Here is an 18,978-nt window from a genome sequence, read left to right as displayed (position 1 = left end):
AGTGAGAAAGCAGATATTCCGAAGAACAGAGGCCGGAGTAAAAGTCATAGGGGTATTATCCAAGAGACTGCTTAACGCCACAAAGCACCATACTGAATCACTCCTTGTTCATGACCTCCCAACTTCGCAAATCCTCGCGCACATCGAACTCGGACAGTTCAAATTCCGAACTACGATTCTTCCAAGCCTTGCCTTTGGGATTGTCACACAGTTGCTGTTCTATGCTTCCGCTTTTCCGTGTATGATCAGCGGCTGGGGCAAAGTCTGTTCCTTTCACATCGTTGCGATAATGATTGCTTGAAGAACTCCTTGGTCGCCTCTCAAAATTGGAAGGAGACAATCGATTGTCTGCTGAAGCTTGCCTTACGCTTGTGCGCCCATGTGGTGCCAGTCGATCTGCCTGATTCTCGACTGATTTCTCTGCACGGGCATCATGCCCATCTGCCCAGCTAATGCCACCGGAGAACAGTTCTTCGATCAGCTTGTCGGCCGGTAAATCGTCCGCCCGCGAATTCCAGGACGCGGCCAGTGTGCGGCGGTACATGTCTTGCATATCTGTCACTTCGCGGCTCTGGGTGTTGATCGAGGGAAGCCGGCCCAGATCGTCGTGTTCGCCCTGTTCTGAGGATACAACCCCAGCGATTCCGCCAAAGACCATGGCTGATTTGAGAGGCGGCCTGAATGTCATCAGCAACATGCTCCTCGAAAGTATTACAGCGCATCCCAGTATAGTATATGACATACGTAATGTAGTTCCGATCCCCTTCGACCTGGCGTGTAGCTATACCAACTTTAAGTGTGCTGTTGATCTTGCTATCCTGCATCAAGTATCTTCGCACGATGCCCTCATCATCGTCACTCTTATCCACATATTCGGAAAGATTGAGTCTAATCCTCCCTAGCAGATTCTTCTCACTGTTCCCCCCTGACGCAAACTCTTGAATGACTTCAAAGTACAACTCGCATTCGTGTAGAGTCTGGTTGCGGTCAATGGTGAGCCTGACCTGCAGGACCTTCTCATAATTCCAATATGCCCGATGATCTATGATGATCGCCTTATCTGTGTGACCATGGTGTTCAGGCGCACTAGATGACGGTAGGCGCCATTTGACGAAAGCGGTACCGCTCACGAGGGGAACATTATTGAGGTCAATGATCTACAACCATCATAGCAGTTAGTTGGTAGGTCATTTGCAATGTGATCAATGGTCCTTACTCTGAGTATTAACTCAAACCGAGGCTGCACCTGGAGTTGGCATCTTCAATACTTCCATGGATCGAGCATGATCGACTTACTCTCCGGTTCTTGGGGACTAGAGTTGCATCATTAGCGCAATTGCCAGAAGACATGTCATCCTACCTGGTGACCCGATTTGTTTAATGAGATATAGGATGGGTAACATACCAAAGGCCTGCATGGTTGGCAAGCCCGGAGCGAATTCAACAGACCTGTATCACCTGTCTTTCATCTATTTGAGTGACCGGGTAGCTTCACGACATCCTGAGAGGCGCTGCCGGTCGAGGCCCTCCCCGAACCCCCACATCCGGAGCAAAGGCGGCGAGCTTCCCCCTGACGGCAGGAACTGACCGCCTGAACGTATCTAATCAGGATCACGTACGCGCTAACGTTCGAGGCTTGCAAAGATGAACGCTTTGGTGGATATTCAGAGGCAGTATAGACAGCATCCAAGTACTAGTCACTGTAAGGACAAGCCAGTTACTGTTGCGAGCCGTAAAGGAAGCTCATTGGAATACAAATGGAGCTGCGGGGCACCGTCTCGGATCAGGTGACCACTAATGGCGGTGAACCGGCAGATGGCAGTAATGGCAACTGACAAAATCCCAGGAACATTCAAGAACTCTCATCACCTCAGTTTCCAATAACCTGCGAAATCTCACTATTTTCTGGCACAATCTACCCTATTGAACTCGACTTTTGTATATGGTCGTCCAGTAAACGCCCGTTCTCAACAGCCTACATCAATATGGATCAACAACTCCCTCTCTCTCCGCCTTCTGAGCCGACGCCTTCTCCCACAGCCAAGGCGGTCCCGCAGGACTCCCCTGTCCGCACCACTGCGATTCACGAACTGCTACCTGAGATTCGTATTCCGGGCGAACCATTACCGCCGCACAAATACCATCCAGTTACTTGCACTCCCATCGACGAAGAAGAAATACGCTCCCAGATTGAACAACTACGCCAGGAATATCCGACACCAGAAGCGGCCCTGAAGGCGCAAGAAGAAGCTGCCAGGGAAGTGAGGCAAAAGCTGGAAGATGCCGAGAAGAAGCGCGAAGAAGTGCAGAAAGCTATGGACAAGAAGATCAAGGAACGCAACACAGAGATGAAGGTCTTGTCCAAGTACCAGGAAGTCAAGACTTCGAACATTGCGTCTTAAATTCTGCGTTCAGTCAGAGAAGCTTTACACAAACCATGCAGACATATTCATACATGGCCATCAACAGAAGGAAACCGCCAGTCTTCTCACAGGGGACAATTACAATGAGAGATGAATCATTGTGCGACCTGGAAGCCCGGACGACTAGCAGATGGCGCCGAGCAGGTTGAACTCCTCTTTGAGCTGCTCCAGTAGAATTGGCACCCAGTGTTGGGATGGATAAGCCATACCGTGTGCTCGGCTTCATTTAGGATCGTTTCTCCTAAAACCGGCGTGATAGATTCGAATACGGTTCGGTTTCGATGGAGATATCTTCTACGGCTCGGAAAACATACTGGCAAATCGAGCTACTTCCTCTCTACAAGGCTTGGAGGCAATCAGGAAGTGTTCATCCATGAACACCGCGATGAGTTGATCTTGCGATTACGGCAAAGCCAGCTCCACGACAGGAATGGCGTTAGGAGGTCTTGTGACTATGGATGTGCTAATATTAAGACGTCGTCTGTACTTGACGTTGAATCGGCAGCACAAGCGTCGTGAACATTGAATGCATCAACATCAAACACATAATTACTCATAGGATTAAAGTAGACTCGTTGTCCATCAGATCGTATATCCTTCAAATATCACGCCTCGTTACATTCACAGCGATCCCAAGACCTTAACCAAAGCGGGAAGCAACTATGAAAAGTTAGTCTGTGGCTCACTGTGCGGTTGTCATATAGAAGGGACTTACCTCAGAAGCGTCCTCAACGAGTACTTGCGTTTCGTTGACAAACTTCGAAGTCAACAAGTCGTTGGCATTTCCAAGGAGACCGCCGATTTCGCCAAGCATTTCGGGTGTAAGGATTGGCGCAACTTCACTCAGAATCGGCGAAACTTCGTCGATGAGGTTGCTCGTCTCATTGACGAAATTAGGCGTCAACAGGTTCGTTGCATTACCCAGCAAGTAGTTCACCTTCGTGAGGAGAGCAGGAGTAATTGCAGGTGCCACACTATCGATCAGATTCTGGGTCTCTTCAACGAACTTGGTGGTCAAGAGCTTGTTGGCGTTGCCGAGAAGTCCGCCGACCTCGGCGAGCAACTCAGGTGTGATGACTGGCGAGAGATCGTCGATCAATCCTTGCGTCTCATTGACAAACTTCGCTGTCAATAGGGAGTTTGCATTGTCGAGCAATCCTGAGACCTCTGATAGCAATTGAGGTGTGATGACCGGTGAAAGATCGCCAATCAAGCTACGGGTCTCCTTGACGAAATCGGTCGTCAGTAGGTCGTTCGCATTGCCAACCAAGGTCTGGGTCTCATCAACGAATCCGGTAGTCAGCAGAGAGTTGGCGTTGCCTAAGAGACTGCCAACTTCCTTTAGAAGAGCAGGTGTCAAGACTGGAGCCACGGCGCCAATCAAGCCCTGAGTCTCGTTGACGAATGTCGGTGTGAGCAGGTCATTGGCATTGCCCAACAAGCCAGCAACCTCTGCGAGAACAGCTGGTGTAAGTACAGGGGCAACGGCGCCGATCAAGCTCTTGGTTTCCTTCACGAAGTCGGTGGTCAACAGGTTATTAGCGTTGCCCAGGACAGAGTTGATCTCCTTGAACAATTCGGGCGTCAGGTTAGGAGCAACAGTTTCGATCAAAGATTGGGTCTCATTGACAAAGCCTGGTGTCAAGAGGCCGTTGGCATTGCTGAGGACCGAGTTGATCTCCTTGAACAGCTCTGGTGTCAAATTAGGCGCGACTGTATCAATCAAAGATGTCGTCTCCTTGACGAAGTTTGCAGTCAACAAGCTGTTGGCATTAGTCAATAGTGTGTTGACCTCCTTCAGCAGTTCTGGAGTCAGGATCGGGCCGACCGCGCTGATGAGCGACTTCGTTTCCTTAACGAAGTCTGCAGTGAGGAGATCATTGGCGTTGTTAAGCAGCGTGCCAACCTCACCAAGTAGGTCTGGTGTCAGTACGGGAGAGACAGCTTCGATAAGCTCACGTGTCTCCTTCACAAAGTCGGCTGTCAACAAGTTGTTTGCATTGCCAATCAGGCCGTTAACCTCCTTGACAAACTCAGCAGTCAAAAGGTTGTTGCCATTATCAAGCAAGGTAGAGACCTTCTTGAACAATTGTGGAGTGACGAGCGGGCCAACCGAGTTGATCAGTTGCTGAGTCTCGTTCACAAAGTTCGGTGTCAATAGGCTGTTTGCATTGTTGAGGAGACCGGTCAACTCAGTGATCAACTGCTTGGTGAGCAGGTTGTACGCAGTGTCGATCAATGACTTCGTCTGGTCGGTAGTCTTGTCATCGAACAGATATGCAAAGTGGTTGAAGAAAGACTCAACATTCTTCAAGAATGTTGGCGACAAGAGACCCAGGAGGCCATCAAGGCCATCACCAATGTCCGTCAAAAGATTTCCGGAAGAGCCGCCTGCGGATGATGAAGAACTCGTCGTTGCAGAAGACGCGGTGTCCTGCGTGGAGGTGGCAGACTGACCAAGACCTGCTGCTGAGGGGGAGGCGGCAGCCGTGCTGCTTGCTCCAGCATTTTGGCTGGAGCCACCACCAAGGATTCCACCCACCAGTCCACCAAGAAGATCTCCTCCTTGTGACTGGGTGGCAGTTGTTTGGCTTGTCGATTCCGGAGCTGCGGCTGTTTGCTGTACGGCACTGGGGGTGGTTTGCTGGCCAGCTACATCGGCAGATGGCTGCTGGTTACCGGTGTCTGTGTTTGTGTTTGCATTTGACTGCTGAGTGGCAGCATTCGCGTTTTGCTGGTCGGCACTAGCATCGTTGTCTGGCTGCTGCTTGGTACTGGCCGTCTGCTCGGATGCACCAGTTGCTGCCGCCGACGCTGCCGTCGCCGCAGTTGCCTCTGCTGCAGCAGTTGTTTGTGTTGCAACATGTTCCTCTGGCGCCGGGCTCCCCTGTGTAGAGATGGCCACGGATGAGGAGACCTGGGCCGGAGTTGCCAGCGAAGTGCTGGAAAGCAAAAGGGCGGAAAGAAGGGCCGACGAGACGCGCATGTTGAGGGTGCTCTCCACCAGGGAATGCCAGCAATTGACGACGGACGGGTCAGGGTCCAGATCAATGCAGACGGCAGGGCTCCTTTTATGCCTGCAGATACACGGCAGCCACCCGCGCTCTCCACATCGATCCAAATATCGAGACAAGGCCGAGGGCTGTCCTTAACCCCACATGTGAAATGACTAGGACGTGCTGGGGCGTCTCATAATAGCCATACTACCGAGACCAGGCGGATTGGCCTCTTCCTAACCTAACGGGGATAATTCCTTTTCGGTCCCTGGTCAAGGACAACGTGACGATCGTCCGTATTGGACCACTAGATGTGTACCCGAACTGGCTACCCACCGCAGGGGAATGCTCCTCTGATCCAACCGAGTAGATGGTTTGATCTGGGGCAGCCTATGCTTGTCGGAGTGAACCGTGCACCTTAAGCTGCGTTAGGGGCACTTAGCCTTGCGGGGGGGCGAATGAATGGGAAGGGAAATTACGAGGTGCACTTAGGATCATGGTTTGGCTCCCGATGTGGGCTTATTTTTCCGCTCTAACTTCCTGGGTACCTCGGTGATCGACACCAAAGCCCATCATTTTGAGTCAAGCGAGCATCTGACAAAATTTGCCCTTGCGGCTATGATGCCATGTCGCAATTGACTCCGCGGTGGGTGTTGACACCCAAACAGTGATTGGATGTGCCTTGGGAAACAGGAGTCCTAGTTCCTGGCTAAGGGGTGTGACCTGGGAGGTCCACTCTTTCGACTGTTACCCAGTGGCAGTGTTCGCCGTTCACGTTGGTTATCAGTCTGGAAGCTGTGGGTGACTATCACCTAAGCCATCTACGGCAAATGTTCTCCGACTTGATTTTGCGGGGACGGGTGGAAACAATAGTAGTTAACCGGTAGAACCTGGGTCTCCAGTGATGGACGCTAAATACAATGTACTCGCACGAGTAGTGGTTGGAATGGCCTCAGTGCAATGGCCAACATAAGTGTTCAACCCACCCGCAGCAGCGAGGTTGCACTCGGAGTCCGCGAAACAGCGCAAGGAGCAGTTGCCGTGCTGCGAGGTTCGGCAAGAGAGATGCTCGGTAACATGTGAAGTAGCAATGGCCCTGGCTACTGGAGTTGGCGAGCGGGCAGCTGGCGATTTAGGTTTCCCCCTCGGACTCGGTCTAAATTAGCTTGATGATCGACGGCGACCATCAAGCGGGGTTGGCGCCGTGGTTCCTCGACAACCACACGAAGGATTTCTTGGTCAAGCTGGGGAAGGAATGGGTCAGGGCACACTCATAACCGTTGATTCTGAGTAGGCTATCATCTATTGAGGGTGGTCCCCTCCCTCACTCCCACATCGCCAGACAACACAAGATCCCCCTCGGTCGCGAGTCATTCTTTTCAACGTCAGGACAGTGCATAGAAAGAAACGGAATGTTACATAACTGGACCTGCATAATAAAAACTTCCACGATGCAGTGTGCGGGCTATTTTCTGCAGATGGTGGCCTCCACACCCGCATTAACTTTGCGTAACTCCGAGGTATTTCCTCTCACCACCCAAACATCTCACCTCATCCTTCATATACGGAGCAATGTCTCATCCTAGGATCTCAAGATTTCAAAATCTGATTTCAGAAAACAATTCATCTTTCAAGTTATCTTTCATGGCCATAAAAGATTGTGATCCGCAGCGACGACCACACCAGCCACCACCGACCTTGGGATGTCAAGAAGATAAGACAACCAAGGGGGGCTACCCTATCTCTGGTAGATCGCATATTGCAGACTAAAACATTGTGCTACATGACACAGTGCAGACCTTGCTTCCAGACTACCACGCCCTCAGAGGCAAAAGCAGGAATCAGAACTGGCAAGGGGAAAGTCATTTGACGGCTCGGGCCCTACTTTCTCGATCAGCAAGGGAGGCCGATCTTGCCGCATCCCAAAACGTGCTGACTTACTTCCATTTCTGTCGTAAATAACCAGATAAGTTTTCTACCAGGATGATATTTATAGACACTCTATAGATCCCATGGAATCATCCAGGTACGAAAGTTAATCCATTGCTATTCTATGTTCTGTTTATTATTTGCAGGATGGTGGGCGGATGTGGTCGTGGTCTGGGTTGGGTTGGGCCCAAAAATCAGACCGGATCTACTTCCGCTCTATTTTGTAACGGTAGATGGCCCAAATATGGAGTCAAGTCGGTTGGATGATCTGCTACTTAGTTTTTCTCCTTAATTCTTATTCCTCTGTTTCGCGGCAAACCTTTTTCTTTCCTTCCTGCTGCACTGTTGGTTATCTGATAGGGGTAGATATAACTTTGAGGTTGTTTCAAGCTGACAATGCGAATTTCAGGGTCATCTTATCGCCTTTTTCATTCTCTCATCTACTTCTACTCGGTTCTAGATGCGTTGTCTATCCTTCTAGGTGCTTGGTCCAACCACTTTACAACTTTAAGCGGAATATGCAACGGATTTCACGGGTCCTGTTCATTCCTTCACCGGGGCTCGTCCGTTCATGCATATCTAAATGGAATACTTAGGAGCCGGTGTTTCACTCATAGCCCTATTACCCGTTAAGGACTCACCTATATACCATCTCAGGCTAGGACACTGCTAGCAATAGCTATAGCGGCCTTTTCGGGGGCAGACGCACTAAATGAGCTCTCCAACACATTGCGTGATTTATTCATCGGAACGATATTTGAGCAGACGGAAACTACTTGCCATTTTTTTGACTGGCCTATTCAGCACTGATATCGTCTACACCTGCCGCAGAATTTTCAGAGACTAGGTACCTGGCGTTGGTCCTTGGAGTCGTCTCATAACAGCATTCTATTCAATTCAATCCATGTTTCACTTTTTTGTTCTATCTGATCGAGCCTGCTAGGGTAAGAAGGAAGGTGGCCGCCGCAGCTAAACAGCATATTAAGAAATGCTAGAAACGAATAACGCAACTGGCTAGCTACCTGCCAATCACCATCATATCTCTCTGTCACTCACTGCTTACTTTTTACTTTCATATTCCTTCTGATAAGTATGCGTAGCCTTTCCACTGACTCGGTTTGTGCGTGTTCGTGTCCTCTACCCAGTGTCTTCAGCGTCTATTCCAATGACTCTGAGGCCTACGTGCTTCTTCCTGACCTGGGGTAGGAATCTTTGGGGTCATTGTCGAATTGGGTTTTACCGAACTGCCTGAGTAGGCCTGTCTGTAATATGTATTCAGCGATATAGTGGTTCGCCTGTGGGACTACCTGCTAGTAATTCCCGGGAAGAGATGCTCTGTCACAGTGTAGACGAGGAAGCCTAAATCTATAATTTACTCTACCTCTTTTTGCACGTTTCTTGAGCTGGTATTTTTGTTGAGACATTCACTGCAGCCAGACAGGTGTCACTTTATCCTTTGCCTCCTCCTCATCTTCCTATGTGGTCTCTGACCACCACCTCTATCCACCATCAAACCCAACCTTCTCGAGACCTAGCTAGATCAAATCTATTTGCCCCCTTGCCTCGACAGCTTTTATGCCCATTTCCTTCTTCTATTATCTATGGTATTCGAGTTTAATTTCTTCAGCGTTCCCTTTCAGGGGCAGATTTATCAACTCGGACCTCGGAGAGTTATGTCTGATAGAGCATGAAAGAGCAAGATTGACAAATACGAAGTGGTCCAGACTTAATCATTACCCAACTGAGCTTTTCTACAGTCTAATTGACAAGTCTTTCAATTTCTTTGCATGCTCAAAAGGTGATAGAAAAAAGCATCGACAGCAGCTTGTAAAGAGATACTGTTTGCTTTAGCTTTGTTGTTCTCTTCCTCTTCATCTCTCTTTCTGCTCTAATAGAAACGCTTCGTATACAGGACTTGCGTCACGAGGATATAGGTAAGTTTGGTATGTTAGTATGATGTTATCGAGGTACTACAAATCAGGCCCAGATTGGTAATAAGTCTTGTTGATCCTGCCTCTACAAGTGTTGAGTCGACGCGATTGATATTTGTTGATGAGAATCCTTTCCCTTCGTCGTCTTCTAGTATCCGTCAGAGGGCATGTCAGAGATCTGCATGTGGTTATATGTCTCTTTTGTACATGGCAGGGACAAGGCATATTTGGAGTCTCATCAAAGAGCAGGCAGCACCAGCAATGGAGAAGTCATGCCCTACCCTTTCCGCGTACACAGTACTAATCAATCCACAACACCTTAGGATAGGAACTAATTCCCGTAAATATTTACAAATAACTGGCGATAGTTCACCTACTTGGGATTTGGGGCTCTTTCTACACAAGTAGATTTGTTTCGCTCAAGCTTCCCTTTAAAGATACCTCAAGCCAACCAACTATATCACGACTACATAATCTCAGGCATTATCTCAACGATTTCGATCGTCTGGAAGAGCTGAGATGGTTCTCTGCACGGCTGAAGGAGGGGCAGATCTATCCCGTGAAACAAGTGGGGGTTCAGGCTGACGATGCATTAGTGGATATTATTAACCGCAATGATTCGATCATGATGGCTGTTCAGCTATTCAGCTGCTCAGCCGTACAGTTCATTAACAAATCCAATCCATATTCCATTTCAACAACCGTGAGGGCCTGAGCGAAGTGGGTTACCTATGATTTGAGTTGACGATCATGTTATCAGTGACAAACCCAGCTTGATGTTGGTAAATACTATAAAACCCCCATTCATCTCCCTCCCGTCACGACAGTGTTCTCCTCTAAACATCAACCTCCTCTACTATCCAAATCGTGGCTGGTAGAAACCCAACTACTAACACCACTTATTCTTACCGTTATCCTCCACCCTCAATTTCAATCCTTATCAATAACCTTTCTGCATCATGCCTGTTCCTGCTATTGAGAGGTATGACCTTTATCATCATTCTGAACATATCCTCATCAACTTCCAAATAAGTAACTGACCATGCTCCTCTTCTACACTATCAGCCTCTCCGACTTCCGAGCCCTCATTGACTCAGGCAATGTGGTAATCATCGACTTCTGGGCTACATGGTGTGGTCCTTGCAGAATGATCAGTCCAATCTTCGAAAATTTGGCCTCTAGTATTGAGTCGAGCGCGATCAAGTTCGCTAAAATCGATGCTGATACCCAGCCTGACATCGCCGAAGAAGTTGGAATCAGAACCTTGCCTACTTTCATGGTGTTTAAAAATGGCCAGAAACTGGACGAACTGGTGGGTGCTAGTCCCCAAGGCCTGCACGCGCTTATTCAGCGCCATGCATGAGTCTGGTAAACTATATACTACTATGTTGTGCTATGTGCCTTTGTGTGATGCAATCTGAGTTTGCTGGATTTGGATTATGTATATATCTTGGATCACTTGGGTGGTTCTCTTTTCATTGTTATTGTTGATAGCATAAGTTTCAACTCTTATAGCAGGAAGTAGACGTAAAGAACATAAGAATAAATAATTTCATTCATTGGTTAACGGAAGATTTGAATATACTAATAGCTGTCGCTAGTGACAGTACAAGTGTAGATGATGCAACTTAGCACTATACACTCCAGTGTCACCTTCAATAGTGAAGCAGTCAGGCAGGCTATAACACTGGTTCTATAGTAGTACAGACATACTATAGACGAGATATATAGCCTGGAGAGTTTCGAAGAGCAAGACCGGTCTCGGAAGACTATCAACTTGCAACTATCCCATAGAAAATTAACCAACTTTGGCCATCTACCCAAACATGGAATCAATGCCTATACCTTCAGAACAGACCCATTTGGCCAGTCTTCCTTCCGATCAAGAGCATCGAGACACTACGATAGTCTAGCTTGCTACTATTGCCGTCACAGTGATAGCCTATCCAGGGATGGTAAAAGAGAAGTAAACTCAATTCTGAGAAATAGGTCAGACACTAATTCAACATAAGAAGGGAATGTTGTCAAAGAAAGCCCCGCTAGTAGCAATCAATGCTAGTTAGACATGAAACATGTCATTGCGGATCACTAGCAGTCCTGACGGAGATGAAGGTCTCACTCTTATCCTTATATTGACCTTCTTGGTGGGGGGGGGGGGGAGTTTTCCGAGGGCATTGGTGTGTGGGTGCGTGTTACTTCTTCATCTTTTCTATTTTATTCTTCTCATTGGCTATCTTAATGATGCTTGGTGTTAGTGTTGGTGTTGGTACTGAGAATGGGATGATAGTAGGTCAAGTATGTTTGAATACGGAGTGGCTTGGAAATATGTTTTAAATGTCTACTCATTTACTAGTAGCACTCTTCACTAGTAATACTGGAAACGATATATGAAATATTTAATAGCGAACTGGATGGGTATTATTCAATTTGGAGGTCTGTTTGATTACTTTGGTGGCCATAGTACTAGTATCTTAGACTAGAATCTATGAATGCAATCATCTCATCTTCTCCTCAAAACTCAGTCTTAACCATTATCTCCCACATCTTTGGCTCTTGGATTTTATTAGAGGTTATTTTTATATCTTTGCTATCCCCACATCTCTGAATTACATCTCGTCCGGATACATACTATTAATTCTTAAAACTTCACGCATGCTTGACTGAGCCTTTCGAAAAAAGAACATCCTATAGATTAGCCAACACGTGATGAATCAGTACTTTATCTCAAACTTTCTTTCGAAGCTGAATTTGAATTTCTTTCCTGAAAGAAAGCGTCGTGTGGCTGTGTAACACTCTATCCGTGACGTTGGCTGTACAAGCTTCATAATGGGATGTAAAGTTTTACCGTTGGTCCGCAGACTTTGTATGCTCAATGTTAGACTTGCCAATCGTCTTGGCAGTTGGTTAAGTTTTTTTAAAGCTAATCGTGAGTAATATGGCTTGGGAGAGAAGGTCAAAAATTAAGAATTGGTGCTAATTGGTTTGGTGTTACTTAGAGAGTTGAAGGTAAGAATGTGGTCTCTATCTGGTGCCATTATTTATTAGCCGATGCACTGGAAGGTGTGTCAGTATGGGAAACATAAAAAGGACAAAGTGGTAAGTACCAGGCAATTATAGCGTGATTTAGTTTCATGGTATCACTTAGCTCGTGCAGACTAATAATGTATTGCAGTCCCTCTGCTCCTTTTTTCCTTGCTCTGCTAGCCATAGTAATTGCCCAACAAAGACTTCAAAGAAAAAAGAGAGATATTGCAACGGACACCAATCAGAACCACTGACATGTTCCGCACATAGGCAACAGATCATACATCGTACAGGAAAAGCAACACAAGTAAACAGGTCAGGTGATTAGCGCATCTGTCGTGAACCAGAGGGGTCGAACTTTTGACGTCCGGTCCTCTTTTCAGAACCTCATGCAGTGTCATCATGATGGTAGTAACCCGGTCGACTTTACCTCAGGTTGTACAAGCTTCAAGCCACTGTTGTGACATATCAGGCATCAAAGACAGATCTCACAAGCGCGTTTACTTATCGGTTTCAGCATTCACAGCAGTTGAAAGAAAGTCGGAAAGCATGTGCGGTGTTACATTAGAGTCAGCTGTCCAAGGTCTCTTCGCTCAATGCAGATGCAAAATAGCCAGCTGAAAGTGATCTCCTCTCTAGTACGTACCAGAGGTAAGTGATAGTGTGACATATTGTGCATATTGTTCGGCTCATTCTCGAGCCAAAGCACTTTGCGCTCAGATGGTCTTGGTATCTATATAATATAGTTTGGCTGGCTGTGGTGGTCTCAGTCCACATGCTATGCCATATCAATAGTGTCGCAATTAGGTGCTGACATCAGCTAATGTGCCCCGGTTCCGACAGACCATGGTTAGAGGGTGACCTGAACCGATGTGATGGGTCTAGATGGCCAAGAGGTGGTGGAGACGAGCGAGGGGTATCTCAGCTGGATTGGGGATTGGCAGTATCGAAGAGGGAAGTTTGTAAACAGTTACGTCAAGTGCGAATGACTGTTGTCTCACAACAGAACTATAAAGGCGATCAGTAGCTCAGCTCGCAAGATAGGGACTTCCTACTTCGGACTCCAGCATAATTAGACCTCTCCAGAAGTACGAGAGTGATGAGTCCAGACCATTATTCCTTGTAGCTTTGACCCCTGGATCAGCGGACAAAGTACGCATACCTATCTCCAGGATGTTTGTGCTCGGTGTCCCCTTAGATAGGAAAATAGATGACCCCAGCTCCCCTGGAGGATGAATCCAAACGAGATGACCTCATTCCAACACTCTTTCGAGCATCCAGGCCAGTCCATTCCCTTCCCAAGATGGCTAGTAGAACAGGTGACCAAACTGGCATGCACTGTCAGCAGAACCAAGTGGGTCGACACCACCATTACACTCGGGATCAGAGGAGGAATAATGAGGTTAAAAGCCCAAGATATCTCCCGGTAGTATGCATGCCCTACAGTAGTACGGGGCCCCCTCCTCTGCCATGGCTGACCCAGTGCCCCCCTGGTCGCCCGCACGGGGATGGGGTTGTCTGAAACACAGAACAGGGATTAGCCTCAGCAAGGCAGCCCGTATTGGCCAGTTGCAGTCCGGGTCGGGGGCTAAAGTCTGACTCTGGTTAAGATGGGCGAGGACTCAGCGCTTAGGCGGGCATGTAAGGTAATGCATGGTAATGATGCAGGTTGCATCTCACTAGCGGTATCATTAGGCTATCTCAGACCTGCCTGCGAGCGGCTTCAATGCGCGCGCGGTTGCAATGTTTTCTTCAAGGCTGCCATGCCGTGTCCCCGTCGTGGAGGTCCGGATGAAATCCGGAATCTTGCATGAAACCTCCGATAATCGAAGCCGCCCGTTGCATCCAGGCGTGTGATGAGTGCGATGGGGGAAGGTCATCAAGGCAGACAATGGGGCGCAGCGCTAATCCAAGGTCATGTGAAGGGGGAGCATTTGCGTTCCGGGGGGTAATTTCTGGGTTAGCAGGCATCGTACTTCGTATACAGTCTTCGATGGATGCAGATGCAGGTAGTGGTTAGTAGTAGACTGCGCAGGAGAGTAAGTTTAGTTAGTTAGTTAACTAAGTTAGTTACTCGTCCCGCTTATCTCATCGCCCATAACTAGTTATGACCCGAGGCTAAGCATGATGTATCTGATAGTAGTGGGGAGATTCTTCACTACCAACTACTATCGACAGGTAACTAGTCAGACAATATTCTTCTAGTCCGACTCTACATTGTTCCAGCTATGCCCTAGTTCCAAATAAATTCTCCGCCCATTATGTCATGGTGGTTCTGCAGAAACTTCGCCACAGTGATGTGGCTCAAAATGACAGCAGCGACGGATGAGGCGCAGCAATCGGCCATCGCCGACACCGCCGTCAAATTCACGTCTTGTCCACCAACGGGGCTTTTCCTGTTGCCTGCCTGCATCCTGCATATCCTTGCTTGCCTACTCTCTGCTGCTTCATTTCTTTTTTTATACCCTTTTTGCCGTCTCTCTATTTGCCCCATGAGGCGATCCATGCCTCTTTTCTTGACTCCAGCCTTGCTAAGTATGTATAGGCTAGGGTCCACGATATGTCATAGTGCGGGCCATAACGGTCGTTCCAGCATTTCGCATCCAATCTGATGGGTCGCATGGTCTTTAGTGCACAGCTGACGACGCGCTGGTTGCTTATGCCGCATTCTTGCGCCAGACTGACTACCTTGCCATCTGGTGCCCGGAACCGACTCCAGCCGACACAGCGATGCGCTCTGCCATTGTTTCCTCTCGTGCCTCCATCCACCCAATCTCTTCCCATGTCTGGTGAGTGTACTCCGCTTTGATTGAGACTACTGCTGGGCGCGTGCTGAGACCGAAGTTTAGCATCGTCTTGCCTCACCCATTGACCCCAGGCACTGCCGCTTTTTGGTTGATGCTCCGGCCCTGGTTGGGTTGATGCCGTCCGAGGAGGGTCGTGCAAGGTCGGCTAGGGGATGACATGACCGCATCTATGGATGAACTTTTTTTTCATCTCCATTTCAGCCAGTCCCGGTGTCGCCGGGCGCCCACTACCCCTAAATACCAGGCTTGTGCATTGGCTTGCCACAGACCCATGTGCTCGGAGTTTGTGCCTGGTCATGGTAATATCTCCAGATTCCGGTGTCTCCTGGATGACACGAGCACAAGCCAGGGCTCTCAGTCAGCCAACCATGAAGCAGTGGGTGGGCGTGCAGACTAGCGACAAGTTCTACACATTAGGGTAGTTCAGGGCAACGCGAGAAGCGCATGCATGCAGATCGGGGGGAGGTTCGACGGGAGAAATTCCCTTTTCGCTCCCTTTGTGCTGCGTGTAATAACGAAGTATCATTTCTTACGAGGAGGCCTCCCGTCCGACTGACTTCCCATTCGAGAAAGTCTGGAGATGACCGTCGACGAAGCCCAGTCCAATGGTAGATCGTAGCAGGGATCTCAGCTGCGGCGTATGAGCCGGACCGTGAGGGTGTCAGCGAATCTGAGGCCAGAAGAGACCTTGTACCAACTTCCAAGGACATTTAGCTCGCCCCACGATGCCCTCAACCCCTCCATGATTCATCAGCTGAGTCTGAGGTCTTTTCCCCTCCGCTACCTGAAGAGGATTAGGGGATCCGAATAATGTTGTGGATTGGAACGACCAGGCCGAGTTCGTTTCACGTTGCCCTTTCCCCATTGCGTGCTGCGTCCATGTTTCGATCAGGGCTTACTTGGAGGAGCGAAGTTCCTCCTATCACAAGTTTATCTTAGTGTTTGGTCTCTCCAATGTTGCAAGAAACATAGAATAAGAGCGATAAGAAGTAGTGCAGTGTGCCGCACAACAATACGCAGCAGGCAGACAGTATCCGTTGGGTCACGATCTTTGGAACCGAGTCGGTGCGACAGCGTACTGGCGGCGGCCAGCGCTTTGTGGACCCTCCTGAACCTTTGGTTGATAAAGCGTGGGATTTCGGGTAGATTATCTGGTTCCTCTACACTTGATCCGGAAAGACCCTCTGTAGTAGTAATAGTTGTTGTTATGGAGTATGTGGTGCTATTGAAGGCATATTCTTTCTACTATGTACACGGCCGACTCCAACGCGCTGCTACTGTGAGTCATGCAGCAAGCAAATGTGGGTTCTATTGTGCTTTTGCCGCGGGCAGCGGTCTGTATAACCCGTTGCGCGCAAAATTTGAGCGCGCGGGGGAACTACTCTTTTTAGTGGAAGATGAAGTTATGATGATACAGTCTTATTTGTCTTGTGCTTTTTCGTATCTATAAATTATGGTTAACTTTCTCCTTTTTGTCCCGTGACTTAATACACTTGTTGGTTAATAAGCCACCCATTTTAACAAATTGAGTGAAAAATGCCCTCTTTGGGTATTTTAAGAATGAAACTAAGCCAGATTCCTTCTCAAAAACCCACCATGAGAGGGCCGAACAACCTACCATAAGCAGCGGTTTACTAGGCAGATGTTCTTCCCAGCTGAAGTTGGGATCCACCAGGTGGCGGAATGGGCGCCGGCTGCTATTGTCTTACTCGATTGGGCATTAGAATTTCCAGGGCAATCGGGTGATCTTCACAAACCAGGATAATGGTGGGGGGTTCAGCGAGGGTATTCACCACGTTCTGTTCATTTACGACAGCATTCAAGATCCATGGAGTCTGAACTAGAGGACAGCATCCAGGATGGCTGCTGAAATAATGCTGTCTGTGAAGGCAACAGAGCAGAATCAGATAAATCGACCCGACCAGTCAATTCTGCCGACCACAGGACCGTTTTCCAGGAGCCGAGAGAGATGCATCCGTGCATGCATACACTCCAGCCCTCCATCCATCCGGAAGTGGATCAGCCATCGGGGCTTAGCCAGCCCTCTTGGTCATTGCAATTGGCATCGCCGTGCCCTGTCTACCTGCACGCCGGACTGAAATGCATACTGTCTTCTGCAGCGCCTCCCACTTTTCCCAGCTGCTGTTGCTGCCGCCCCAGACGGCTCATGCACCATGCATTTTCTCCCTTTACGTCTCTCCCTCTCCAGTGTAACGTCCAACTTCTTTCTAACTCATATGCGTGAACGGGATGTCAGACCTGACGGTCCGTCCGACCGTCAGTCTGGGTCGTGCCTGTGACACACAGACGAGGGTCTAGTCCGACCTCTTATTCCCACCGTCGCACTCCGTAATGTCCAGAGCAGTCCAGACACGATCCCAGTTTCCGCAGGGGGAAAAAATAGGAGTTTATGACCAAAGAGAACAATCAAATGAAGAAATACACGCAACACAATCTATGAGAAAAAAAAGTAAAAAAAGGTAAAGGGGTGGAAAAAAAGCACCTAGGCCCGGGAGGGATTCCAACAATACTACTACTTACTACTACCACTACTTACTTAGCTTTTGTGCTGTCTCTCCCACGCGATTCGACCGCCGAGGAACCATCCGAAACCCTCCAAATCAGGACGCAATGCCGCCAGGGAACGACGGGCGCCTTGGTCGAACTTTCTTGCGATGCCGCCAAAGAGTTGTTTGGGACATTTCCTCGTCTTTTTGTTCCCGGTATTGTTTTGGAGGGGTAGATAAACTAGGGGGGTGTGGAAAGAAAGAGGATAATACTAACTAGACTAAGCGCCTGTTGACCCAAACTTATCCTGTGTGTGAGTTGAGTGAGAGTGTCCACCCTACACAGATTTTGTAGTGGTTTCTACTTAGTGTGCCATACACACTAAGTCACTAACATATGCTACCTACCCGCCCCGATCGTAGTGTGGTCTAAGTTGGCCCCATTTCTTGACTCAGGTGTGGGAAAAAGAGACGGTAGTTTAGGGAATCTCTTAGCAATGACATCTTTGGATCGACCACGCCAGGACTGGTCGGGTGTCTCCACCACCGACGACACTTCTGGACGCCTGCATCCTGCTAAACCCAGCCCGAAGGGGAACAGACCTGACGCCGCCGCTGCTGCTGCTGCTGCTGCGCACCTGAGATCGGACGGTCAATCCGGACGGTGGCCAAATTTTTTTTCTCTCGTACCATACGATCGGGATTCCGCGTCTGCATGAGAGAAAAAAAAAATCCTCACCTCTAAAAATTGGGAGGGAAAATGAGAATAAATGGAAAAAGAAAATAATTCGGAAAACAAGTAAAAACATGAGGGGGAAAGATTAAAGGAAGTAATAAAAAATTCTAAAATAGGAAAACGAAAGTCGCCGGTCTGCACTATTGGAGACTTTTTTCCAACTCCAAGGCAAAAGCTGGATGGGTAAATGTAGTGCGCGCGTGTTGTGTGTGTGCGTGGGTGTGTGTATGGATATGGGTATGTATCAGTGTGTATGCTGCTAGATTTTACAGTTGGGATTTGAATCTTTAATTTTTTAATTAATTTTTTTTTATTGGAGTGACCTCTATAATGTTATATTGAACAGCTTTTATCTCTCTCTTATTCTTCTAATATTTATCCATCGACATCTCTTTTCTTTTTGGTCTGACAGTCGGAGCCAACGTTTCTTGACAGTGGTTGACAGATCTGCCCTTCTCACCTCATTTGGCGGCTGTATAAATCCGCTCGGAACCACAGTTTTGGCTGCTGCTACTGCTGCTCCCCCCCTCTTCATACAGTACTGCCTCTTACTGTATCCATCCTGCATCCCATCCGATCCATCCATCAACTCGCTCAGTTGACTTTTACCTCCATTAAGGATTGA

The 18,978-nt window shown here is 48.3% G+C and overlaps 5 protein-coding genes across 5 annotated transcripts; 2 read left to right on the top strand and 3 right to left on the bottom strand.

Moving 5' to 3' along the window:
- Window positions 1–97: 97 nt before the first annotated feature.
- Window positions 98–1,418, bottom strand: AKAW2_31253S (N-terminal C2 domain-containing protein; the record flags this gene model as incomplete). Its single annotated transcript, XM_041687857.1, has 5 exons — window positions 98–677; window positions 745–1,157; window positions 1,217–1,240; window positions 1,297–1,313; window positions 1,406–1,418. The coding sequence occupies 5 exons, from the start codon at window positions 1,416–1,418 to the stop codon at window positions 98–100; spliced, it is 1,047 nt and encodes a 348-aa protein (XP_041541700.1).
- Window positions 1,419–1,985: 567 nt separating this feature from the next.
- AKAW2_31252A (uncharacterized protein) lies at window positions 1,986–2,402 on the top strand (the record flags this gene model as incomplete). The annotated part of the gene is made up of 1 exon (XM_041687855.1): window positions 1,986–2,402. The coding sequence occupies one exon, from the start codon at window positions 1,986–1,988 to the stop codon at window positions 2,400–2,402; it is 417 nt and encodes a 138-aa protein (XP_041541699.1).
- Window positions 2,403–3,044: 642 nt separating this feature from the next.
- Window positions 3,045–5,409, bottom strand: AKAW2_31251S (uncharacterized protein; the record flags this gene model as incomplete). Its single annotated transcript, XM_041687854.1, has 2 exons — window positions 3,045–3,083; window positions 3,139–5,409. 2 exons carry the CDS (start codon window positions 5,407–5,409, stop codon window positions 3,045–3,047), a joined length of 2,310 nt encoding a protein of 769 aa, XP_041541698.1.
- A 4,829-nt stretch (window positions 5,410–10,238) lies between these two features.
- Window positions 10,239–10,642, top strand: AKAW2_31250A (uncharacterized protein; the record flags this gene model as incomplete). Its single annotated transcript, XM_041687853.1, has 2 exons — window positions 10,239–10,261; window positions 10,345–10,642. 2 exons carry the CDS (start codon window positions 10,239–10,241, stop codon window positions 10,640–10,642), a joined length of 321 nt encoding a protein of 106 aa, XP_041541697.1.
- Window positions 10,643–14,784: 4,142 nt separating this feature from the next.
- On the bottom strand, window positions 14,785–15,087 carry AKAW2_31249S (uncharacterized protein; the record flags this gene model as incomplete). Its single annotated transcript, XM_041687852.1, has 1 exon — window positions 14,785–15,087. One exon carries the CDS (start codon window positions 15,085–15,087, stop codon window positions 14,785–14,787), a length of 303 nt encoding a protein of 100 aa, XP_041541696.1.
- Window positions 15,088–18,978: the final 3,891 nt, after the last annotated feature.

Source organism: Aspergillus luchuensis, chromosome 3, assembly GCF_016861625.1.
Source record: "Aspergillus luchuensis IFO 4308 DNA, chromosome 3, nearly complete sequence".
In the NCBI taxonomy this organism is placed as follows: Eukaryota; Fungi; Ascomycota; class Eurotiomycetes; order Eurotiales; family Aspergillaceae; genus Aspergillus; species Aspergillus luchuensis.
Note: the sequence above shows the minus strand (reverse complement) of the source record. Positions and strands in the feature narration are given on the sequence as shown.